Source organism: Dermochelys coriacea, chromosome 2 (assembly GCF_009764565.3).
Source record: "Dermochelys coriacea isolate rDerCor1 chromosome 2, rDerCor1.pri.v4, whole genome shotgun sequence".
In the NCBI taxonomy this organism is placed as follows: Eukaryota; Metazoa; Chordata; order Testudines; family Dermochelyidae; genus Dermochelys; species Dermochelys coriacea.
Genome location: NC_050069.1, coordinates 152,839,439 through 152,866,880, shown reverse-complemented (window position 1 = coordinate 152,866,880; position 27,442 = coordinate 152,839,439). Strand labels below are relative to the sequence as shown.

The 27,442-nt window shown below is 41.5% G+C and overlaps 1 protein-coding gene across 1 annotated transcript in view; it reads right to left on the bottom strand.

Moving 5' to 3' along the window:
* The window catches only part of GALNT12 (polypeptide N-acetylgalactosaminyltransferase 12), a 96,746-nt gene that overhangs the window by 52,243 nt on the left and 17,061 nt on the right, over window positions 1-27,442 (bottom strand). Inside the window, exons 2-4 of the mRNA XM_038390266.2 lie at window positions 14,857-15,026; window positions 9,994-10,183; window positions 4,678-4,863 (exon numbers count right to left, since the gene is read on the bottom strand). Of these exons, the coding sequence (XP_038246194.1) occupies window positions 4,678-4,863; window positions 9,994-10,183; window positions 14,857-15,026 (546 nt within the window). The remainder of the gene's footprint in view (window positions 1-4,677; window positions 4,864-9,993; window positions 10,184-14,856; window positions 15,027-27,442) is intronic.

The window sequence follows — 27,442 nt, the reverse complement described above, 5'->3', positions numbered from 1 at the left end:
GCAAGGGGTACTTTTCAATAGTGCTGCAAGCACTGGTGGATCACAAGGGACATTTCACCAGCATCAACTTGGGATGGCCGGGAAAGGTACATGATGCTCGCATCTTCAGGAGCTCTGGTCTGTTTCAAAAGCTTTCTTCTCAGACCAGAAAATAACTGTTGGGGATGTTGAAATGCCTATAGTTATCCTTGGGGACCCAGCCTACCCCTTAATGCCATGGCTCATGAAGCCATACATAGGCAGCCTGGAGAGTAGTCAGGAGCTGTTCAACTACAGACTGAGCAAGTACAGAATGGTGGTAGAATGTGCATTTGGACGTTTAAAAGCGTGCTGGCGCAGTTTACTGACTCGGTTAGACCTCAGCGAAACCAATATTCCCATTGGTATTACTGCTTGCTGAGCGCTCCACAATATCTGTGAGAGTAAGGGGGAGATGTTTATGGCGGGGTGGGAGGTTGAGGCAAATCATCTGGCTGCTGGTTACGCACAGCCAGACACCAGGGTAGTTAGAAGAGCACAGGAGGGTGCGGTGCGCCTCAGAGAAGCTTTGAAAACCAGTTTCATGACTGTCCAGGCTACGGTGTGAAAGTTCTGTTTGTTTCTCCTTGATGAAATCCCCCACCTGTTGGCTCACTCTACTTCCCTGTAAGCTAACCACCCTCCCCACCTCCCTTCGATCACCACTTGCAGAGGCAATAAAGTCATTGATGCTTCGCATTCATGCATTCTTTATTAATTCATCATACAAATAGGGGGATAGTTACCAAGGTATCCCAGGAGGGGTGGTGGAGGAGGGAAGGACAAGGCCACACAGCACTTTAAAAGTTTAAAACTTATTAAATGCCAGCCTTCTGTTACTTGGGCAATCCTCTGGGGTGGACTGGCTGGGTGGCCGGAGGACCCCCCCAACATGTTCTTGGGCGTCTGGGTGAGGAGGCTATGGAACTTGGGGAGGAGGGCGGTTGGTTACACAGGGGCTGTAGTGGCGGTCTGTGCTCCTGCTGCCTTTCCTGCAGCTCAACCATACGCTGGAGCATATTAGTTTGATCCTCCAGCAGCCTCAGCATTGAATCCTGCCTCCTCTCATCACGCTGCCGCCACCTTTCAGCTTCAGCCCTCTCTTCAGACCGCCACTTACTCTCTTCAGCCCGCCACCTCTCCTCCCGGTCATTTTGTGCTTTCCTGCACTCTGACATTATCTGCCTCCACACATTCGTCTGTGCTCTGTCAGTGTGGAAGGACAGCATGAGCTCAGAGAACATTTCATCGCGAGTGTGTTTTTTCGTCTTCTAATCTTCGCTAGCTTCTGGGAAGGACGATCCTGTGATCCTTGAAACACATGCAGCTGGTGGAGAAAAAAAAAGGGACAGTGGTATTTAAAAAGACACATTTTATAGAACAATGGTTACACTCTTCCACAGTAAACTTTGCTGTTAACATTACATACATAGAACATGTGCTTTCGTTCCAAAGTCGCATTTTGCCTCCCCCAGCACGTGGCTAGCCCCTCCCCCTCCTTCCTCCCCGTGGCTAACAACAGGGAACATTTCTGTTCAGCCATAGGCAAACAGCACAGCAGGAACGGGCACCTCTGAATGTCCCCTTAAGAAAAGCACCCTATTTCAACCAGGTGACCATGAACGATATCACTCTCCTGAGAATAACACAGAGAGATAAAGAACGGATGTTGTTTGAACGCCAGCAAACATACACTGCAATGCTTTGTTCTACAATGATTCCCGAGTACGTGCTACTGGCCTGGAGTGGTAAAGTGTTCTACCATGGTGGATGGAATAAGGCTGCCCTCTCTAGAAACCTTTTGCAAAGGCTTTGGGAGTACATCCAGGAGAGCCACGAATGCCAGGCAAATGAATCATTAAACATGCTTGCTTTTAAACCGTGTATAGTATTTTAAAAGATACACTCACCAGAGGTCCCTTATCCGCCTGGCGGGTCCGGGAGGCAGCCTTGGGTGGGTTCGGGGGGTACTGGCTCCAGGTCCAGGGTGAGAAACAGTTCCTGGCTGTCGGGAAAACCAGTTTCTCTGCTTGCTTGCTGTGAACTATCTACAACCTCATCATCATCATCTTCCTCGTCCCCAAAACCTGCTTCCGTGTTACCTCCATCTCCATTGAAGGAGTCAAACAACACAGCTGGGGTAGTGGTGGCTGAACCCCCTAAAATGGCATGCAGCTCATCATAGAAGCGGCATGTTTGGGGCTCTGACCCGGAACGGCCGTTCGCCTCTCTGGTGTTCTGGTAGGCTTGCCTCAGCTCCTTAAGTTTCACGCGGCACTGGTTTGGGTCCCTGTTATGTCCTCTGTCTTTTGTGCCCTGGGAGTTTTTGACAAATATTTTGGTATTTCGAAAACTGGAACGGAGTTCTGATAGCACGGATTCCTCTCTCCATACAGCGATCAGATCCTGTATCTCCCATTCGATCCATGCTGGAGCTTTTTTGCGACTCTGGAACTCCATCATGGTCACCTCTGCTGATGAGCTCTGCATGGTCACCTCTGCTGATGAGCTCTGCATGGTCACCTGCAGCTTGCCACGCTGGTCAAATAAGAAATTGAAATTCAAAAATTCGCAGGCCTTTTCCTGTCTACCTGGCCAGTGCATCTGAGTTGAGAGTGCTGTCCAGAGTGGTCACAATGGAGCACTGTGGGATAGCTCATGGAGGCCAATACCGTCTAATTGTGTCCACAGTACTGCAAATTTGACCCAGCAAGGCCGATTTTAGCGCTAATCCCCTTGTCGCGGGTGGAGTAAGGAAATTGATTTTAAGAGCCCTTTAAATCAAAAAAAGGGCTTCATCGTATGGACAGGTGCAGGGTTAAATCGATTTAATGCTGCTAAATTCGACCTCAACTCCTAGTGTAGACCAGGGCTTAGTTTCCCCATCTTTAAAAAATAATGGTCTCATCTCTCAGAGAAGATACATTCATTAATGTTTTGTGAGGCACTGAGATATTCTGGTGACAAGAGCCCTAAAAAGTCTAGGAAGAAATTAATAATTCTGTATTTGATAAAGGTTTTGGAGGATAGGTTGTAAATAAAGGCAGGGGCCACTAATTAAATAATGAGGATACAAATACTGTTCCTGGAGCATACTATTCACTGCTGTACCTGAGCCGCCTCCAAGGTGGAGGGCCATTTAGTACAATTTCACTGGGCAAACCCTATCTCTTCCAAAAAATGCATCATGAGATCAAATTGAAGATACGTTTGTTGTGTGGGATGTTTATTTAAAGTCTTATCTAAAACTTCCACACAGAATTCTATGGGCCAGATCCTCAGCTGGTGTAAAACACTGTAGCTAACTGAAGTTCATGGAGCTATGCTAGTTTACATCAACTGAGGATCTGGTCCAATTTAGCTTGAGAATAAAGGGAGAACCATCACTATTTAGATTTGAACTTGTAGATACAGCCTGATCTTGCAGAATTACTTCTTTCCATATGAGCTGACATAGCTTTCCTCAAGAAAAGCCTTCTCTAGTAGCTCAATGTTTGTAGGCCTATGCTAACCACGTACAATTAATCATTTATTTCTGCCAACACTCCCCAGCTTTACTTAACAGATTATCATAACCTCTTCCTCTTATGTCTTCCGTTGCCTGTGATACATTTCATACACAGTGTCATTACTCCTCACTGCTTTTGCTGTCTCCTCCTAAGGACAGTATCCTTCCCATGTTAGCTTCTCAGTTAGGACCCATTATTACAACCCTTATGCATACCTATGTGAGTGTAAGACTACTTGATGGAGTAAGGACTCACTAATGAATAGTTGCATTCATCAGCCCGTAGGCCCTGATTCTGCCACCCTCACTCATGCGGAGTCGTAGCTACTCTGAGTAAACCCACCGTTGTTAATAGGCAAGGTCTAAAAAAATGTATACGAAACCTAGTAGCCCAAGGACCAAGACTGCTTGTCAGGCCATAATACACCAGTGCCCTAAGCAACATGCACCCTCTTGCTCTGTCTCCTCCAGAGCTGTGTCTCTGAAAACACAGAAAGACATCACTGCATTGGTTTACATTTTTCATATTTGGGATTTTTTTTAATTTTATTTTAAATATCATCAAAAGCTGAGATTTCGAACAAACTGATGACACTCACCCAGGAAAAATTCCTACTCACTCTTGATTAATGGATTTTTCCAGCTCTCTTAATAGGACAATAAGCTACTAATATATGAGTAAGGCTGCCTGTTTCAGTACTGTCAAATCTTATGATTTCATTTTAACTATTGCCTCTTGCCTGTTTGTCAAGCTTCTTATTTGTGTGCATAAATCATCACTTGCTATTCTCTCCAAGTCTCCTTTCCTTATCTTTTTCAAGTGTTCTTCTGTTATTCCATTAGATTTAGCAGTAAACCTATTTTATATGGCAAGAAAGGCTTCCTGAGTAAATGCATTCATGACAATTTACATAGCAAAAGTAATGCAGATTTCTTTTCTAAAAGCAAAATTTTGCCAAAAGCATGGTGACTGGAACTACATTAAAAAAAAGAAAGAACAATTTTTTTAAAACTCTATATTTTCAGTTTCAGTGTTGAATGCTAAGTGCTCAGTTATACAAGTTATTTTATTTACCTTCAGCTGAAGTTAAAATTTGTAAATTTTATAAAATGTGACATTTAAAATGAAGATACATCAAAATAGTATTCACCTGATTACATCAGTTTTGGATCTTCTTTGTTTTTGCTCCCTCTCTGGGATAACATGCCAAGTGAAGACCAGTCTCCAGTCAAACCCTCCAATCTGTGGTTCCCCAGCATTTCCCAAGTACTCGAATGTATTCCATTCAATCACATCAATCACAGGACACACAACTGCTGACTCATCTTCCCCAATTCTAAATTATTTTAGAAAGAAAAAAAGTTATTTTTGTTGATACTAGCAGAAACTAGAAATGGCAGGTTTAAAGAAAGGGTTTAATAATACAAAAGTAAAGTTTTTACTCCCATTTTACATATATTGGGATACAAGCAATGAACAGTTACTTACAGTAGGTGTGGTTCTTCAAGATATTGTAGTCAGTGTGGATCCTACTGTAGGTGCACATGTGCCTCATGCACACAAGACCAGAGGTTTTTTTTGTTAACCGTGTCCATTGGGGCTGCACTTGGGCCCTGTGTCTCCTAATGCTTCTATATATAGTGCCCTACCAAATTCATGGTCCATTATGGTCAATCTCATGGCCATAGGATTTGAAAACTGGTAAATTTCACAGTGTTGTAACTGTGGGGGTCCCAACCCAAAAGGGGATTGTGTGGGGTCGCAAACCTGTTGAGGGGGGTCCACAGGATTGCCACCCTCACTTCTGTGCTGTCTTCAGAGCTGGACTCCTGCTTCCGGCAGCTGCAGGAGGTTCCCGGAGGTGGGTCTGAGCTCCCCACGCCCAAGAGCGGCTGTGCAGGGTATGGACAAGTCCTGTCCCTCCCCACCCTAGCTGGAGCTAGGAGCCCTCTGGCTGTGGCACTCCTTGGAGCAGCACAGCAGGGGAATCGGATTTCATGGGAAAGGGCTTATTTTATGGTCCATGATGTGTTTTATCATGGCTGTGAAACTGGTAGGGCCCTATGTATATGAGAGCATAAAAGGCGGGGTGGCTGTGACTCTCCCTCAATTCCCTCACAACCCGAAGCCCATGTCACCAAAGATTCCTAGAAGCAGGAATGGAGGCTCTGCTGTGTGACCCACACAGACTACAACATCACAAGAAAAACAGTTACTGTAGGATAACTGTTGCTTCCTTGAATATGTGTCAGTGTGGACAATCCCTCTGTAGGTGTCAGACAAGCTGTATCCTCCCTGAATTGTGGAAGCGAGGCATTTCAGCTGTATCTGTCAACAAGGGACTGAAGCACTGCTCTCCTGAATTTGGCATCCAACCTGGCTACCATGTCAAGTGCAGAATGTCTAACAAAAGTTAGTGGGTTGCTTCACTTAGCTACCTTGCAGATCTCAGAGATGGTACAAAGGGCTGGCATTAGGGGTATAGCAAGCAGGGTAATTGCCCAGGACTGCACTCCACAGGGGGCCCCATGCAGCGGGGCTTGGGCTTCAGAAACGTTGCATAAATCCAACGTGTGAGCAGATAAAGAAGGCAGAGTGGGGGCCCACTGCTTAGCTTCTGCCCTGGGCTCCAGCGAGTCAAACACCGTTCTTGCTAGCACATCCCTGAAGGAGAGTGCCTTGACATTCAGTGAGAGAGCCTGACCGTTATAGCAGATTTTTATTCTCTGAGGTGAGACAGCTTGGTCTTTCGATGTGTCCTCAGGCCAGGGTCAAATTTAAGGGGTGCATCACTGGAGCTGGGGTTGGTGCTGAAGGAGTTGCTGCATTGTAGGTTGCTGCTTCTCCCCAGGGCTTGACACCCCGCATGGCTTGGTGGATTCCTCTCCGGAGACTTAGCAGTGTTTTTGTCCTTATGGGAGGACACTGCACTCCTTCTTGAGCTTCTGCCTCCATGTTTGGAGTGGCCCTCTCAGTACCTGACTTCAGCTGCTACTGAGACCGGCTGGATCTTTCCTCAGCACCATCTTCTCCATGTTAGTCTTAGGCATCACCTGCTTGCTCAGTCTGGTGCTGGATCATGCTGGCTTGTCCACCAGCATGATTCCAGAGCTCATTTCCTTAGGGTCTGAAGAGACCTTCATGGACTGTTCCAGCAGATGGCGATTAAGTCTTGCATTTTGTGACTTACGCATTCTAGCGGAGGAAGACAAGCACACCAAGCATCTTCTCTGAATGTGCAATTCCCCCAGGCAAATAGATACCTATTGTGCCCATCCTTCAGAGGGATTAGTCCATCGCTGGATGCACAGGGTTTGAAGCCTGAAGGTTTTAAGTCTGCCATGAGAAGGAGCCCTGTACAACGATGTATGTATGGGAGGCAGAGTCTGAATAACAGACTTGATGGGTTGCATCAGTTCATGGTGGTCAAATACAGTAGATCAGAAGTGGCTCCAAAAACTTTAGAAAGTTGTGAAGTTTAGCCTGAGTGAAGAACTAGCAGGCAGAACAGAGGAGGGATGAAGCCACCCAGCCCTTTATATGGACACATGCTCATATGGGAGTATGAGGAAGCACAGGATGCATGCACAGCACTGATGGGACACTGCTTATCAAAACAACCCTGTTTTCATGTACACGATGAGGTGCATGAGCACTTACAGCAGGATCCACACATAACTCGAAGAAACACTGAACATTTTTCCATCCAATCATAGAAATATTTTGCTGTATATTTTTTTTTAAAAAAAAGGTAACTGTCACACAGATGTAATTACAAAGGAAAGCAGATAAACAAACAAACAACAAAATAAAAAAAATCTGCTTTTTCTGCAAACTAAGACTGAACCAGATCACCCAAAGTATATTCAGTACACAAGTAAGAAACAGTTAACTTATGTTCCATCCTCAACAAAAGGGATCCAGATTCTGAGATCACCTGATTAGGCTGATTTGTATAGAGTTGTATAGAAGGCAATTCACTACATTTTCAGTAAAGAAAATCAGACTATTCATCCAAAGACCTTCTTAAGACTGCCATCTTCTGGCCTACCTAAACTACTTACAGAATACCTCTTCATATGTAAGGTTGTTTCTTCAATCACTTGATATTAAAATCCTGATTCTTTTAATCACCTTTCCCTGCTATTTCCCATTTAATCTGGTACAATTAATCTAATATGTCTGGAATTTACCATACATGTTCCTGTCCCAGAGGTTAAATTTAGAGGAAACAAATCAGACAGGTTGTTTGTAACAGGTCTATTAAAAAAAAAATGAGTTAGTTTGGGGGAAGCTGTCAAACATGCCTAAGGAATTTAGGAGCATGTTTCCATTGAAAGTCAATGTGATGCATGCTCCTACACCCCTTAGGGTAAGGCAGTTTTGGAAACCTCACTTGTGTTTTTTGTAAAGTTGTACTTTTTAGCTCCTTCTTCAAAGTCCACTGTATTCAATGGGAGTCTTTCTAGTGACTTTAAATGGGTGAGGATCATGGCCTTTAGCCTCAGCAAGAGCTGGTGCCTTTGGGAAGAGTTAAATATAGTCTCCTATCTTCAATACAATCTTCGTAAAGTCTGTTGTAGGCATTGTAAATATTTGCAAGTGTAGCTCTGGCATTAGAAGGGGTCTGGATGTGGCTTTGAGAGCAGAAAGAAGAAAAAAGGTATGGCATTGTTTACAGACTCTGAGAGAAGCTAAACTCTGCTATGGGAACATCTATGGCTCCATTTGCACTAGGAAAAATGTATAAAAAAAAAGTAGATTGCGTAGTATATTGATGCAGCTGCAATAGTATTACAAATGTTTTAATGTAATGTAGATGCGGTATTTCGTGATTTGTTCTGGTAAAAAGGCTTGGATTCTGCATCATTCGGTGATGGAAGTGGCATATGTGTCAAATGACAGCTGTAAATCAAAGCATCACTGAGTATACAGGAATCAAATTATAGTGTGCATACACACAACCTTAATTCATTCCCTTTGGAAACTCTTCTGCATAGTGCCTGACCCAGCCCTTTTTATTCCATACGTATATGGAAAGGATAGATTGCTTGAAAACTAGGAAGGCAAGTTCTTCTTTGCCCTTATTTCCAACTTGCTTATATGTATCTTGCGCTGAGATTTGTGAACCTCTGTCTAGAACTGAATATCTCTAGAACTGTTCCTTGGTCCCTTACCAGGCTGACAATGTGGTCACCAACAGAGCTGTGACAATGATTTTTTTATTCATTGGCAGGTCCAAACAATTGGAAAAAAAAATCATTTCAGGTTGGACACGTCTAGACTTTTCTATTAATAGCAAAGGATTAGATTTACAAGGCAACTTCAATGCCAGTGGCATTCACAGAATGGAGGAGGAGAAGTCACAGTGGTAGTGCTCCCTCCTATATTTCATAGCCGAGTGGTTAGGGCACTCACCTGGGATGTGGGAGACCCAGGTTTGATTCCCTGATCTGGAGCAGGCACTTGAGCCCAGTCTGTCCCTCCCAGGTGAGTGCCCTAATCCTTGGTCTATAGCAATGGTGGGCAACCTGCGGCCTGTCAGGGTAATCCATTGGTGGGCCGCCAGACAATTTGTTTCCATTTGCACAGTCGCCTGCAGCTCCCAGTGACCGCGGTTCAACATTCCCGGCTAATGGGAGCTGAGGGAAGCAGCACAGGGCACAGGGGCATGCTGGCTGCCGCTTCCCGCAGCTCCCATTCGCTGGGAGTGGTGAACCGCAGCCACTGGGAGCTGCGGGTGGCCATACAAATGTAAACAAACTGTCTATTGGCTCGCCAGCGGATTATCCTGATAGGCCATGTGTGGCCTGAGGGCCGCAGATTGCCCACCACTGCTCTATAGTGTGCAAAAGGTAACACCACTGCCAGCTCCTCCAATTTGTGAATGCAAGTCCCCTTGTGAATCTAGCCTGAAAGACTGAAACTGTTCATTGTGAAAACACTGAAACTCACCATTTTGACATGTCTGAATTTTATCCCTTTTTCCCCCCCCCCAACAGAAATAAGCTGCCAAAATCGACACAAATTTGCAATATGTTTGGTCAACCCGAATATGCATTTTTCAGTGAAAAAAGCTGTGGCCAAAAAATGTTACCCAGTTCTAATCACAAACACCAAATTAGGTGAAAAGTTCGGGGTTCCACATAAAACATTGTTCCCTCTTCCAGGCAACAATCCTTCATTCCTTTAGGAAGAAGGAAATTGGATCTTCGAATCTCTAATTGCACTAGGCTATTAATCTGTTCTCTAGAGAAACAAAATTTGTTGTTAAATAAATTGAATATTTACTATTCTGTTGCACTTCAAATAGCAAATACTTGAATTCTCTCAGAAATCACATTGTGGCAACTATTGGTTAACAATGATATTTCCATTACCTCTACAAAACACAGGAATTTAACAGATGACTCTTTTTTCTCAAGTTTACAATAAAAAAAAACACACACATTTAGTATAACTTTACCTTTCCAGTAATGGTTCAAGCCACCCTTCATGACACTCACAGTGGCAATCAAGAAATGTCAAAACATCTCCTTTCGCAAGAGAAGCTCCCAGAAGTCGAGCTCGAACCAGTCCCTCTCTTTTATTTGCGCGAATAAGACGTACCTTGCGTAAACCAGCCACATAGTTTTCCAAAGGTTTCTTTAAATGGTCTGTTACAAAGAAGTTGAACAAATCATTGTAAAATTATTGTACATAGTAGGTTATAAAAATAGTATTTAAAGCACTGTTGTAATACACTGATAACAGTGCTATGCGATCTGGCCTGTAGCCCTTCTCCAAATCCTGGCATGTCCCCTATACCTGGACAGGGCAAGGGAACCGGAGATATAAAACTAGGGTGAACAAAAATCATGATATCTTGTTAAAAATAGATTTTATTTAAATTACATGTTGCTAGTTCTTAGCTTTCTTCCTTTCTAACAGCCTTTTATTGCTGACTTGGATGATTTATACTTGTTCCTTTAAATTAGTTTTCTAATTGTTAGCAGCATTTTCAATTTTATATAGATTTTTTTACTAAGAAGTTTCACACTTAAAATGGTCATTTATGCTATAAAAAACAAGTTATGGGCCCAATACTGTAAAATCCTTATTGTGAGAACACCACAAACTCAAATACAAAATTGATAAACAAATAGCCCATATTACACTTGCAACCAACACCTTCCAACATACTGAACTTCCACAAGTCAAGAAAACTGAAATGCTTTGCCCGTGCTGTTCTCCTTCATTAGGGTTTGCAGTCTGAAGTCAGGATTTGTACTCTTAAATCATACAGTGCTTTTGAAAATACCACATTTTAGGAGCCTAATCATATTTTGAACATTTTGGCCTGTGTGTACAAAAAATTCACAATAACTTTGTTCATGTATTGAAAGGTTAAACAACTTTCCTTTATTAACTCTGACACAATTTTCTTTTGAAGATTTTATGCCACTAATAGTAATGTTTTTTTAATAAAAATACAATTTAGATCCTGATGCTGCAAAGTTATGCACTTGCTTAACTTATGGACAAGCTGTCCCACTGAAATCAAGGGGGAATACACACATGAGTACCTATTGAAGGGTTTGGAGAGTGAGGGCCTTAATTTTCAATATTTTTGGTTTTTACAAAGCCTCAACTTGATCTAAATCAATTATTTAAAACCAACCAACCAAAACCACCAAATGATTTAAATTATTATTTAAAATTGTTCCATCTTGTGTTAAAGCAGCTGTACCAGTTTTACACCAGTCAAAGATTTCTCTACGTATTGGGAAAGGCTCAGCTGCAAGTTTGAGGGACATGGTTGCACTGCTCCCATGGCGCAAAGAGGACTTTGACAGGACCAAAGATCCTCACCTTGTATTTCCAATTGAAAGGTGTATGTGTGCAGTTGGTATATACCATTTTTTGAAAAATGCACTCTTTTCAAGTGTGGTTCTACTCTGAAGAGTGCATATTTAAAAAAAGGTACCTAACATATCTACTCCAGGTGAGACTGAGTTCTTCAGGTCACAGACTATGTCTTTTTATGAAGTATGCATCATGCCTAGCACAATAGGGCCCCCAATACTCTGGGGGATGTCCAGACACTATTGTAAAGAAATGCTCAGAGGATGTACATCTCATTTGCACCTAAAAGTTTATGATGAGAGAACACTGAGACAATGTAAATTCATTCTAAGTAGCCTTATATGAGCAAGGAGAAAACATTTATTTGGAGAAGCAAGAAAGGATATTATTTTAGAAAATAAAGAGGGTGTGCACTACAAAAATCTTTACTCTGCAATGCTGAGTGTTGGAAATGTCTTTACAACTATAACCCTCAGGTGTAAATTCAATGTGCCCAGGGGCTACTGTTTTTGCAGTGTAAAAGAGGAGCTCTGTACAAAACACTAAAGCAGGCACAGACCAGAACTCAATGTAGAAAATACACTCAGAATTACCCGGGGTGATCCTGAGCTGCTGAGCACTCTGAGTGACTTGCCTCTGATAGCAGGTTTTTGAACAGTGAAAACAAAATTCATGTGGTATACAGCGGAGCTCTCCAATTGTTCATGGGGTTGTGTTGGGAGGTCTTGATCAAGAGGCTGAAAGTCGTTTCAGGCAGACTAATATGCATAAAAATCCAGGCTCCAATGCAATTCAATTGCATTGAAAGATGCAATTCACTGCAATATCAAGGTTATCAGTTGAAACTGTAAAAATGCAAAAAGAAAAGGAGTACTTGTGGCACCTTAGAGACTAACAAATTTATTAGAGCATAAGCTTTCGTGAGCTACAGCTCACTTCATCAGATGTGAGCTGTAGCTCACGAAAGCTTATGCTCTAATAAATTTGTTAGTCTCTAAGGTGCCACAAGTACTCCTTTTCTTTTTGCGAATACAGACTAACACAGCTGCTACTCTGAAACCTGTAAAAATGCAATTATACTTTTATTCCAGTGTTTGTGTGCAATATGCCTGACTAGGTACAGTGCCTGTGTGCCATCAGGGCACTATAACCAGCAAATGGTTACTGCTCCATACATATTCAAAAAGTGGACTTTCTGGGTTTTTCAGAGAGATGACAAACAAAAATCAGAACAGGCATTTTGGAAAACCCCACTAAAAGGGCATAATTCCTGTACACACTCTTAGCAGTCCCTTAAATAATTTTAGCTGATGAAAATGCAATCTGGAAGTGAATGGACTTGGAGAAGTGAGTGGACTTGGAGATATGTTTTTCTTTTAAAAAAAAGCACAATAGCAGAAATCGTCCCATTTGCATGAATAATAGTACAATATTTCAGTAATCAGTCTTCTATCTGTAAACATTTTGGTGAAAGTTTAGGAAGGGGCTGAGAAGCAGACCAACTTATCTGTGAAAAGGAGACTGTCCTAAAAAAGAATATTAGGTTTGTATTGATTTAATCATTTTGCTCCAACAGTGAGATAGGCTTAATTTTAAATCTCCACCCCTCTGCCTGTCCCTTTCCCCCTCTGCTCCTGTTGCCAAGTCCTGTCTCTGTCCCTCTCACACAGCTCCTGTTCCTGTCCCCCTCTTTGCCTCTCCTTTACATCTGAATCCTTTAGCTTCTTCCTCCTCCTCTTCCACGTTGCCTGGCTGCTGTGGGAGTCCACTAAGAGTCCAGAAAAGAGTCTCCTGGCTCTCACTTCTACTGCCTGGCCACATGACAACTAGGAGAATCAATTGCAGGAGAATTCTTGCTCAGGCTCTGCATCCCTGGAATGGAGTATGCTCAAATGCTCCATGAGAATGGACCATCACAGCCAGTTCAGCAATTAGGAGCAGGGGTTCTGGAACAATGTTTATACTGCGGTGCTAAGAGCCATTGAACCAAACTGTAAACCATGTATATAATGGAAATCAGTTCAAGCCAGCACCCCCAGTACCCTAGTTCCAGCACCTATGATTAGGAGCTGTGCGGTGACTGATCATGCAGGGAACCATTCTCTGAAGTACATATTTATATTTTCCAATCTTTATGTTGCATTAGTGTGGTCATTTAAGATATTTACAGTATTTTAATTACACATTCAAAAATAAATACCAGTATGTTTAATATAAGTTGTGGACAATAGCTTACTATATTGCATGCATTGAAACATAAAATGTATTATTCAAAATATATACATTTAAAGTGGTTTTTTAAAAGTTGTTTTAAGATACACAGACTGTGATAGATATCCTTTTTTATTAAGTACATCACAATTAAAAAAATTGTTGAGTAATACTTCTGAATCTAGATGTGCTAGTATAATAGAAAAATATTCAGAGATAAGTTATGGCAGAAAAGAGAAGAACTTTGTAGAAACTGAAAGGACCAGTGGCTTAAATGCATCACTCATTTGTGCATAAAATTTTACATCCATTCTACAATCCTTCACTGTAGGCCATATCAATTAACAGTGCAGGGAAATGAAGTAGAGGTTTAAAAAAAGGGAAAAGTAAGAATTTCAAACAAGTTATCTTAGTAGAAGAATGTTCTTCATAATTAATTTTTCAGAATTTTCCATACCTCCTCCTACATGTGGACTTTGGACAGAAGTATTGCCATCTACTATCTTCCTTGTACTCTACAAATATAACCCTTACTTTTAATAAACTATTCCACAGGAATATGAAAAATATACCTAATTCTTCCACATACATTCGAAATGATATTTTAGAATGAAAGAACTGTAAACATGCATTATATATATATATTAGCAGTATCTCTCAAAATCCTGAAAGCTTTTAAAAGATAAATAGCAATTAAAGAAAAAAAAGATTTCCCCGGCCAGTAAGCCATTTCTTTCATATAACAATATTTACAAATAGCCAGAGTATAATGATCTTACATTATGAGTGGCAGACAAAACTACACCTAGTATTTTTACAACACATATTTCTAGCTGCTATCTATCTTACCTGGGTCCCCACGACTGTAGCATGTGAGTGCCTCACAATCTTCAATGTCTTTATCCTCATAACTACTTTATGAGGTACAGATGGGGAACTGAGGCCTACAGAGATTAAAGGGACTTGCCCACAGTCATATAGGAAGCCTGCAGTGGACCAGGGAATTGAATCCAGATCTCTGAACTCTCAAGTTAGCACTATAGACATTAGACTGTTCCTCCTCTCAACTTGCTGAACAAGACACTGAATTTGACAGTCCCATCAGCATGGCAAAGTAAAAGCGATTTCAAGCTACAGCATGGCTAAATATAACAACTGCAAAATGTTAGTGAGCCGTTACCATATCAGTATACTTTCTACTCCTGCAGACTTTTACTTCACCCACCTTGTCTGTCTAAGAAGAGTACAGTTATTTATATAATGAAATACCTACCTCTGTCACTATAATCATCCACCAGGATAACTTCTTCCAGCAGAATATCTGGGGATGTCTCAAGAACACTATGAACTGTTCGCAGAAGTGTTGACCAAGCCTCGTTATAAAAAGCTATTACAACTGAGGTTTTTGGCAGGTTATGATAATCATATTTCTTCTCTTTGCACCTGTAAATAAGGGGACCCAAATTAGTAAAAGTGTGAAATTATCTGTAAATTTTCAGAAAACAGTTTTTAAATGAAGACTGCATATAGTGCTTACTAATTTTTTTTTTAGCAAGAACACATCAAAGATATAAAGGAACAATGAGGGAGGTCATGTAATGTGCTTAGTGAGATAGCTATTATTCAGGGGGAATCTAACTTCTTCAGTTTTACATTTATATTTCGAAAATATCCGAACATCTAAAAAGACTAGGGAAGACGTCTCTGGCTCATTCACATGCAATCTTTGTCCTATCAGAAAACAACTTCAAATTAAAGAAGAATGTTACAATGGGGAAAATGCTGCAGCCTTCGGCTCACTACAGGAAGACACACCCAATGAGGAAATTGCAGCAACTAAGATCTGCTATTATTTTTCGCCTAAGTTACTGATAACTTAATTTTCGTTCTGGAGGCTAAATTTGCAAAGCTAGAGAACAAAGTGGAAGTGCTCAATAGCAAAACTGCTACTACAGAAAAAAGCCAAAATATATCTAAAGAAAATTCAGTAACAGATAAAGACAATGGAATTTGTGCAACAAAGTGCCATAATTCTGAGAAGACCATAAAAATGCTGGAACACGATACTAAAAAGCTCAAGAACAGAGAAAGGCATAAAAGTACACACATAATTGGCTTTGCAGAAGGAGAACAAATTCACAATCCTGCCAAATATTTTGAAAAATTGCCATCAGGCACCAAAAATATTAGTATCTCTTGATTAAAAAGTTCACACAGAATTCCTGGGCTGATCTACAACAATAGACCCAAGACTAGAGTTGTACAATTCCAAACATACTATGATCAATAAGGTTTTTACAGCTTTGCGATCAGAGGGTAAGATCAAGGAATCTGGGAACAGAATTTATATTTTTCAGCATTTTTACTTGCAATATAGAAATAGAGGGCAGAATATACCATGCCCCTGCCTGGCAACAGTTCCATGTCAAATAGATTGAATTTGCTGTGGCTTACCCATCTACAAAAATGATTTACTACAAAAATGCTATTTTTCTACACCAGTAGAAGCACTGCCTCAAGAAACTTCCAAATCTACCAGATGACTAGACTGGAAATTTAAGACCCTCCTAGCCCTTTAAAATGAATGTATACCATAAGTATAAATCACAGGTTTCAGAGTAGCAGCCGTGTTAGTCTGTATTCGCAAAAAGTAAAGGAGTACTTGTGGCACCTTAGAGACTAACAAATTTATTAGAGCATAAGCTTTCGTGAGCTACAGCTCACTTCATCGGATGCATTCCATAAGTATAAATGTTGCTGTTTGCGCCTTCTACTATTTAACCATAAAAACATGAATAGAAAATACAACATATATAGAATCATAGGATTAGAAGGGATCACATGGGTCATCTAGTCTAACCCCATAGAACTTCTCTAATTTAAAAGCTAACAGGTATACCTCACCTTTTTGCATTTCCTAACTTGTGTATCTAACTATACTATCACAACATTACATCCCCTCTCTCTCTTTTTTTTTTTTTTTGTATTTAACTCTGTTAAATAGGTTTTTAGTTTGAACCATTTCACCTACCCCTGGGGTATTCAACACAACACATTTATGAGAAAGAGAAGGTGGGTGAGGTAATATCTTTTATTGCACCAACTTCTGTTGGTGAGAATGACAAGCTTTTGAGTTTACAGAGAGCTCTTCTTCAGGTCTGTGAAATGTACTCAGAGTGTCACAGATAAATATAAGATGAAACAGAACGCTTAGCATAAAGAGTTAACACATATTTCAAAGGGCACATAAGTAATTAACACATATTTCCAGATGATGTGGCCCCCTCTCTAGTCATGGGGGAGGAAAGGGGAGCGGGGAAAGCTGGGGGGATGGGTTAAGTGGGTTAAAGAGTGTTGTAATAAGCCATAAATCCAGTGTCTCTGCTCATTCCATGATTTTTAGAAGAAGAATTTCTTCAGGGGCAAAGGGCTCACTGGTATCAGTTAATGAGTTTCAGCTGGCCTGACCAGTTCAGGGTACCCCAATTTACTGTTGTCTTAATCTGTATATAATAAGTGGCATGTAAGAAATCATTGGAAAATTAATAACTCACTGATCATTAATATTCTTGTGTGAGGTATGCTGGCATACAAAGCCTGCCCTAGACAAAGGAATATGCTTATTTTTCTCACTCGCCTGGTCGTTAGGCAAAGAGAATGAAGGTCCATTTACATATGAGATAAAAAAACCCTATCAAGCTAACAAGTGGGGAAGGATACAGCATGGGGTCTACACCTCAGCTGGGAAGAGAAACTTTATCTGGACTATAAAGACAGGGGATCTGAACTTCACGGGATAAGCAACTGAATCAACTGATTGTACAGTACTACTGTATTATAAACATATGAGGAGTAAAGTGTTTTATGAAAGCCTATGACACACTGATGATTAATATAATTGTGAATCGTATGTATTAATGCTAAATAAGGAATTATGGATACTCATTAATAGTGTGCTTTACAGTTTGTGACCAAAGAAAGGGAGAGACAGGTCTCTCCCAGACAGAAGGGAACATCACAGCTCTCCACCTGTCTCCAATGAAATTAAGCAAGGTGTGACCAAAACCAATGGATGCCCAATTTACATTCCAATAAGCAGCAGGCTGCAAAGATCACAGGAAGTGAAGAACAGCATGATGTCATCCTGCCTCTTGAAACAAGGTAATTGAACTTTGAGAGATATAAGGAACAGAGGCAGAAAGCCATTCTGGCATTTATCACTACACAGACACAAGGGGCCAGAGTTCTTGCAAAGCAAAGAAAGAAGGATCCTTCAACCAGTTGGGGGAGAGGGGTTGAAGTCTCTGTGAACTGAGGTGAGAAACCTGCTTAGGCAAAGACCTTTCACCTAAGAAGCCAAGGGAAGCCAGCATCTTGTACTTCTGTAGAAGGTCTGACCGAGGACTTGGCATCACTTAACCTAGATCCTATTATTAATAAATTTGTTTTATTTTTTATTATAAACTAACTCCATGCTGTGCTTGAAGGGAATCAGTTTACCCCAGTTAAATTAATAAATTCTAATGTGGTTTGTCTCTTTAACCGAACCAACCTTATTATTTCTCCGAGTGGTCCAGGAGGTGACTGGACACTTCAGGGCAGATGGTTTTGGGAAACGTCAGGACTTGCGGTGTGCTGGGGGTCTCCCTGCAAGAGTAACCAAGGCTAATGGAAGCCAGGGTGGGGCTTTTGTGCTGTAGGAAGGCTGCTGGAGTGAGAGTTGCTGATCCAGGGCTGTACAGCACACAGACACTCAAGGCGTGACCTGGATGCATGTCTGCTAGCATCCTGGTGTGTGAAACTCCGCAACAGGGCATTTGAGGCACCTAAAGTTACAGGGCAGGCAGTAACACAACCCTAATTGGTCTGAATTGCACCCCCAGAATGTGACACCTATTCTGATACTTCTTCACCTCTTCCTTTCTGAAATTTTCTCCATTTTTAAATGACATTTTACTTCAGAGCTTTGGATATCCTCTGCAATTCAGATACCATTCAGTTTCACATCACACTCCCTGTAAAACCATCCCCTTCCCTTGCTCCTTCAAGCATCCTTCTCACAAGACAGTACTTTAGGAGGAATGTGACTCATCAGAAAAGGAACCACATCCCTCACGAAAAGAAGGTGGTACAGGCACAAGCATGGACCTAGCCTGGCTCTGAGAAGGCTACACAGATTCATCACAGCTTTTATGTTCAAGTTTATGACCATGGGAATCATCATCATCATCTCTTCTCTCTCCTAATAAGATTGGTTTGTGGTTCTCAGTCCCAAAGTTGTCTACTTCCTCATAGCCATCAGAAACACATTACAAATATCTGAGGTTATGTGTGGAAAAGAAGCACTATCACTATGGAGTGCTACTTGTCAGTCTGTCTATGGCACTGAAAGGATACACCAAATTAAGAACGTAAGAATGGCTATACTGACTCAGACCAATGGTCTATCTAGCTGAATATCCTTTCTTTCAACAGTGATTGGTTACAGACCCAGAGGGAATGAATAGAACACACCCAGCTACTGGCAGTCTAAGGCATAGGAACTCCCAGAGTATGGGATTGTGTCTCTGACCATCTTGGCTACTAGCTATTAATGGACCTATCCTCCATGAACTTATCTAATTCTTTTTTAACCCAGTTATACTTTTGGCCTTCACAACATCCCCTGGCAATGAGTTACAGAGGTTGACTATGCACTGTGTGAAGAAGTACTTCCTCATGTTTGTTTTAAACCTTTTGCCTAATCAATTCTTTGGATTATCCCTGGTTCTTGTGTTATGTGAAGGGATAAATAACACTGCGTTATTCGTTTCCACACCATTAAGATTTTATAGACCTCTACATATCTCCTTTTAATCATCTCTTTTCTAAACTGAACAGTCCCAGTCTTTTTAATCTCTCTCCACCTGGAAGCTGTTCCATACCCTCAATCATTTTGTTACCCTTATCTGTATTTTTCCAATTCTAATATATCTTTTGGGGCAAAGAGAACTGCATGCAGTATTCAAGATGAGGGTGTACCATAGATTTATATAATGGCATTATAATATTTTCTATCTTATTATCTGTCCCTTTCCTAATAGTTCCTAACATGCTGTTAGCTTTTTGACTGCTGGTACAAATTGAGCAGATATTTTCAGAGAAATATCCAAGATGACTCACAATGATCCCACCCCTCCACTGTGAAAACTAGCCATTTATTCCTACCCTTTGTTTCCTATCTTTTAACTAGTTACTGATCCATGAAAGGACTTTCCATTTATCCTATGACTGCTCACTTTGCTTCAGAGCCTTTGGTGAGGGACTTTGTCAAAGGCTTTCTGAAAGTCCAATTACACTATATATCCATTGGATCACCCTTGTCCACGTTTGTTGACACCCTCAAAGAATTCTAATAGATTGGTGATTTCCCTTTACAAAAGCCATGTTGACTCTTCTCCAACATATTTTGTTAATTTGTGTGTATGAGAATTCTGTTCTTTACTATAGTTTCAACCAATTTGTCTGGTACTGAAGTTAGGCTCACCGGCCTGTAATTGCCAGGATCGCCTATGGAGACATTAAAAATACACCGGTGTTATGTTAACTATCCTCCAGTCATCTGGTACAGGGACTGATTTAAGAGATAGGTTACACACCACAGTTAGTAGTTCTGCAATTTCATATTTGAGTTCCTTCAGAACTCTTGGGTGAATACCAGCTGAGCCTGGTGACTTATTACTGTTTAATTTATCAATTTGTTCCAAAATTACCTCTACCGACACCTCAATCTGGGATAGTTCCTCAGATTTGTCATCTAAAAAGAATGACTCAAATGTGAGAATCTCCTTCATGTCCTCTGCAGTGAAGACCAATGCAAAGAATTTATACTGCTTCTCTGCAACAGCACTGACTTCCTTGAGTGCTCCTTTAGCACCTAGATCATCCAGTGGCCCCATTGTCTGTCTGGCAGGCTTCCTGCTTCCGATGTACTTTAAAAAGTTTTTGCTGTTAGTTTTTGTGTTTTTTGTTATTTGCTCTTCAAATTCTTTTTTGGCCTGCCTAATTGTCCTATCACACTTGACATGAGTTCTAGTTGTGGTAGGTAAGAACAGCTGAGACATCGGGGATTCATCTACCTTCTCCTACCTAGACCACCAGCTCATATGAGGAAGATCCCGCCAGGCACTAACAGAAAGACATGGACGTGAATTTTCAGACTCTGGTATGCAAATAAACTGGGGAAAATCCATCCTTGTTCCCTGTCCCTGATATGCTGCATAGGCGCAGTTCTGGATTCAGTGTTAGGAAGAATCTTTCTGCCAGGTCACATATCTAAACATACTACAAGCCCTGTCTACCTTAAAGACTAAACTACATCAGACAACAATTTTCTCTCACATTGATGGAACTTCATTCACATACATAACATCATATACTCAGTTACACGTAGGGTCTGTATAACACTGAACATCCCAAAACTACACCCTCCTATATGGACAGTTTGGACTTTCTTCTCTTCAGTCCAACAAAGACCCTAACACAGCTCAGTTGGTGGGAATGCAGGGACTGGATGCTAAAAGGAATTTATTGCAGTCCACTAGTTCCCTTTGCCATTGTTTTCATTCTTCTACCTGGATTGGGAAACACACTTAAAAGAACTAGAAGATCAAGGTCTCAGTAACAAGCAAGAAGATACATATAAATATTCTAGATCTTAGAGCCATTCACTGGGCCCTGAAGTTATTTCAGCAATTTCTTCAACGTAGATTGTTCAGCCACTGAAAGACACTGCCACATCAATGAACTAATTAAACAGTCAGAGCAGAGCTCATTGTTGAACATTTTGCAACGAAGCTGTGGGTCTCTGGAATTGGTATGAGGCCCACAATATACCCAATGTCTCTGCAGCTTAGAAACATGCAGGTAGCTTATAACAGCAGAAAAAGACTCGAGACCCCCAAGAATATTTCCTGAAGTTGTCATTGGTGAAGTCTCATCAAGGAGATAGGTATTTCCAAACATAGACCTCTTTGCCTCAGATCAAATGTGAAGAGCCTCCTTACAATTCTCAGGTGGGCAAGGACAAAATAGGAGACAGACATTCTTCTTGGGCTAGAGCAAAAACCTGCAATATACCTTTTCTCCAGTTCCTCTAATCCTTCTGATAATTCAAAATACTCATTGTGACAGAAAAAAATAGTCTTGGCTTTCATTTCTACAGCATGACCAAAGCAGCACTAATATTCACCTTCTAGAGATGTCTTATGAATATCCTGACTATCTGCCTATGTCTGAGGATTTCTAGTCCCAGAAGGACAGTTGGGTTCTCTACTCCAATCCTGAGTCTCTGCCTCTGGAAATCATAGATTCTAGGCATTTGACTTTCACAGACCGAAACTGGTTCTCTCAAGTTCAAGCAATTCCGCTACCAACTTGGGAACCTTCAACTCTGAACTTCTACACCCAAAAGTGGAAGAGATTTTCAACATGGGCCAGGAAGAAAGGCTACCAAGTGATTAGTCTCCTCCATCTTAGACTGTTACATCTGAAGAAACTAGGACTGTCTCTACTACCTATTCAGATCCATTTCATTGCCATATCACAAGCTAATACAGAGAGTTAATCTATACTCCTATTGAATAGTCTCAAAATTCCTGAAGGACCTCACCACACCTTTCCTTCTCTGAAAGAATTGCCACTTTTTAGGACTTTTAATTTGGTGCTAATAAAGTTGACAGAAGCACCACTCATTTCCCCTAGGAGAATGCTGTTTCACACCTCTCATCTGAAACATCATCTTAACAGCCATCACTTCAGCCGAAACTACAAGCCCTGATGGCTGACCTGCCTTACATTAATGTTCATAAGGACAAAGTGATTCTTAGACCACACTTAAACTTTATTCCTAAAATGATCACAGATTTCTACATGCATGTCACACTCTGCTCCTGACTTATAGATTCATAGATACTAAGGTCAGAAGGGACCATTCTGATCATCTAGTCTGACCTCCTGCACAGCGCAGGCCACAGAATCTCACGCACCCACTCCTACAAAAAACCTCACCTATGTCTGAGCTATTGAAGTACTTAAATCATGGTTTAAAGACTTCAAGGAGCAGAGAAGCCTCCCTCAAGTCACCCAAGCCGCATGCTACAGAGGAAGGCGAAAAACCTCCAGGGCCTCTCCAATCTGCCCTGGAGGAAAATTCCTTCCCGACCCCAAATATGGCTATCAGCTAAACCCTGAGCATATGGGCAAGATTCATCAGCCAGATACTAGAGAAAATTCTTTCCTGGGTAACTCAGATCCCATCCATCTAATATCCCATCTCAGGGGATTAGGCCTATTCACCCTGAATATTTAAAGATCAATTAATTACCCAAATCCCATTATCCCATCATACCATCTCCTCCATAAACTTATCGAGTAGAATCTTAAAACCAGATAGATCTTTTGCCCCCACTGCTTCCCTTGGAAGGCTATTCCAAAACTTCACTCCTCTGATGGTTAAAAACCTTCGTCTGATTTCAAGTCTAAACTTCCTGGTGGCCAGTTTATACCCATTTGTTCTTGTGTCCACATTGGTGCTGAGCTGAAATAATTCCTCTCCCTCTCCTGTATTTATCCCTCTGATATATTTATAGAGAGCAATCATATCTCCCCTCAACCTTCTTTTAGTTAGGCTAAACAAGCCAAGCTCCTTAAGTCTCCTTTCATAAGACAAGTTTTCCATTCCTCGGATCATCCTAGTAGCCCTTCTCTGTACCTGCTCCAGTTTGAATTCATCCTTTTTAAACATGGGAGACCAGAACTGCACACAGTATTCTAGGTGAGGTCTCACCAGTGCCTTGTATAATGGTACTAAAACCTCCTTATCCCTACTGGAAATGCCTCTCCTGATGCATCCCAAAACCGCATTAGCTTTTTTAACAGCCATATCACATTGGCAGCTCATAGTCATCCTATGATCAACCAATACTCCAAGGTCCTTCTCCTCTTCCGTTACTTCTAATTGACACGTCCCCAACTTATAACTAAAATTCTTGTTATTAATCCCTAAATGCATAACCTTACACTTCTCACTATTAAATTTCATCCTATTGCTTTTACTCCAGTTTACAAGGTCATCCAGATCCTCCTGTATAATATCCTGATCCTTCTCTGAATTGGCAATACCTCCCAGCTTTGTATCATCTGCAAACTTTATTAGCACACTCCCACTTTTTGTGCCGAGGTCAGTAATAAAAAGATTAAATAAGATTGGTCCCAAAACCGATCCCTGAGGAACTCCACTGGTAACCTCCCTCCAACCTGACAGTTCGCCTTTCAGTAGGACCCGTTGCTTTAACCAATTCCTTATCCACCTTTTGATGTTCATATTGATCCCCATCTTCTCCAATTTAACCAATAATTCCCCATGTGGCACGGTATCAAATGCCTTACTGAAATCTAGGTAAATTAGATCCACTGCATTTCCTTTATTTAAAAAATCTGTTACTTTTTCAAAAAAAGGAGATTAGGTTGGTTTGGCACGATCTACCTTTTGTAAAACCATGTTGTATTTTGTCCCATTTACCATTGACTTCAATGTCCTTAACTAATTTCTTCTTCAAAATTTTTTCCAGGACCTTGCATACTACAGATGTCAAACTAACTGGCCTGTAGTTACCCGGATCACTTTTTTTCCCTTTCTTAAAAATAGGAACTATATTAGCAATTCTCCAATCATTCGGTACTACTCCTGAGTTTACAGATTCATTAAAAATTCTTGCTAATGGGCTTGCAATTTCAGGTGCCAATTCCTTTAATATTCTTGGATGAAGATTATCTGGGCCCCCCGATTTAGTCCCATTAAGCTGTTTGAGTTTCACTTCTACCTCAGATATGGTAATATCTACTTCCATATCCTCATTCCCATTTGTCATGCTACCATTATCCCTAAGATCCTCTTTAGCCTTATTAAAGACTGAGGCAAAGTATTTGTTTAGATATTGGGCCATGCCTAGATTATCTTTAACCTCCACTCCATCCCCAGTGTTTAGCGGCCCCACTTCTTCTTTCTTAGTTTTCTTCTTATTTATATGGCTATAGAACCTTTTACTATTGGTTTTAATTCCCTTTGCAAGGTCCAACTCGACTCGACTTTTAGCCTGTCTCACTTTATCCCTACATGTTCTGACCTCAATTAGGTAGCTTTCCTTGCTGATCCCTCCCATCTTCCACTCCCTGTATGCTTTCTGCTTCTTCTTAATCACCTCTCTAAGATGCTTGCTCATCCAGCTTGGTCTACAACTCCTTCCTATGAATTTTTTCCCCGTTCTTGGGATACAGGCTTCCGATAGCTTCTGCAGCTTTGATTTAAAGTAATCCCAGGCCTCCTCTACCTTTAGATCCATAAATTCTTCAGTCCAATCCACTTCCCTAACTAATTTCCTTAATTTTTGAAAGTCAGCCCTTTTGAAATCAAAAACTCTAGTTGCAGATTTATTTTTGTTAATCCTTTTGTTAATCCATTTAGTTTGAACTGAATTAGCTCATGATCACTTGAGCCAAGATTGTCCCCTACAACCATTTCTTCTATGAGGTCCTCGCTACTCACCAAAATTAAATCTAAAATGGCATCCCCTCTAGTCGGTTCAGCAACTACTTGATGAAGGAATCCATCAGCTATCGTATCTAGGAAAATCTGAGTCCTATTATTATTACTAGCACTGGTCCTCCAGTCTATATCTGGGAAGTTAAAGTCTCCCATGATCACGCAGTTTCCATTAGTATTTACTTTACTAAAAACATTAAAAAGGGCTCTATCCATATCCAAATTAGATCCCGGAGGTCTATAGCACACCCCAAGCACTATCGTAGGAGAGGCTTTACTAGTTTTCTTCCCCAATGTAATTTTTGCCCAGACGGACTCTGTCTTATCCATTGCATCGCTTCTTATTTCTTTACATTCTACCTCATCATTGATATACAATGCTACTCCACCACCTTTACCTTTGTTTCTGTCTTTCCTAAACAGCACATACCCTTCAATACCTGTAGTCCAGTCATGACTGCTATTCCACCATGTTTCTGTTATCCCTTTAATATCTGGTTTCACTTCCTGCACCAGTAGCTCTAGTTCCTCCATTTTGTTACCTAGGCTCCTCGCATTGGTGTACAAACATCTTAATTTTTGCTGTTTGGCCTCGCTCACATTTTGTACCCTATTAGGCACAGTCAGTATAACCTATTAGACTAGTATCCACACCGCCCTCGCTCCTTATATACATTCTCCTACCCACGGCTGTATCCTTTCTTACTTTGTCTTCTTCCCTCTCAATGCTAAAATCTGGCGTGGAGATTACCTGGACATCTCCCAACCATCTCCCCCTAATTCCTAGTTTAAAGCTCTCTTTATCAGTTGTGCCAGCCTTGATCCTAGAAGTCTATTTCCTTCCCTACTCAGATGAAGTCCATCCCGAGAGAACTGTCCTCTGTCTGTGAATGCCTCCCAGTGGCCATACATCCCAAAGCCCTCCTTATAGCACCACTGCCTAAGCCATCTGTTGACAGTCATAATCTTGTCACACCTTTGTTGCCCTTCTCTAGGAACAGGCAGGATCCCACTAAAGATCACCTGAGCCTCAATTTCCTTAAGCGTCTTCCCCAGCCTAGCATAGTCTCCCTTAATACTTTCCAGCGAGAATCTAGCCGTATCGTTTGTTCCCACATGAAGGATAATTAGGGGATTCTTTCCCGCTCCCTTTAGGATTCTTTTCAACCTCAGGTCTACATCCCGTATCTTAGCACCCGGAAGACAGCACACCCTTCTATTCTCTGGATCAGCTCTAGTTACAGGCCTGTCTATTCTTCTCAATAAAGAGTCCCCGATCACATAGACCTGCCTTTTGCTGGTGACAGTGCTATTCTCCAGTCTCTCCCCTGTTCCCTCTGGCTGCAAGTTCTTTCCATTCCTATTTTCCCTTATAATCCTCTTCAACCCATCCTGTATCCTCCTGGGGCTCATATTTGGTGTAGTCTCCCTTGACTCTTCCGCTTTTCCTATAGGACTAGCCTCTCTTCTCTTCTTCCTTACCCTTCCACCTTCAACAAGTACCTGCTGAGCCCCTTCTTCATTTTCCAACTCTGCAAACCTGTTCCTAAGCTCTATTTCTCCTTCACTAGCCCATCTTTTCCTCTGCCTGGTTCTTTTAGTCACATGCTTCCACTGACCACTTTCCTCACCCAGTCTCCCCTCAAAATTCCCCAGCCCTGCTTCCATCTGTGAGTCTGAGCTTTTCCCTTCAGATACCTCAGAACTTTGCTCCATCATCTGCTCAAACCCCTTCCTAAACTCAACCAGACTTTCCACCTGCATCTCCAAACCTCGGATCTTTTCCTCCATCAGCTCTATCAGATGGCATTTCATGCAGAAAAAAACTCTTACCAGGTCCCCCCTCCAGGATCATGTACATACCACAGCTTCCACATCCAGTCATCCTCAATGTGTCTTTCACTACAGGAGTCACTCCCACAGCTGCCTCCGTATCTGTCATCGCCTTCCCACCTAAGCCCTGTTCATCTGGGAAACACAAGTCACACCAAAAAGACCACCCCCCCCAGCAAAAGCAAACCCCATACAAGCACCACAATACAAACTCCCCTTTCAAACTCCCCTGTTTACAGCTCTGTTTGCTAGCTCCTGGGCCACTGCAGCTGTCTGTGCCGCTTCCTGACTGGCTGGCTACCTTTATAGGACCTCTAGTTAGAAGCCCCATCCCCTAATCAGGGCTCAGCTTCTCTCCCAGCACAAAGCCCCTACAAGCCTCTACACACACACACACACACACACACACACACACACACACACACACACACACACACACACACAC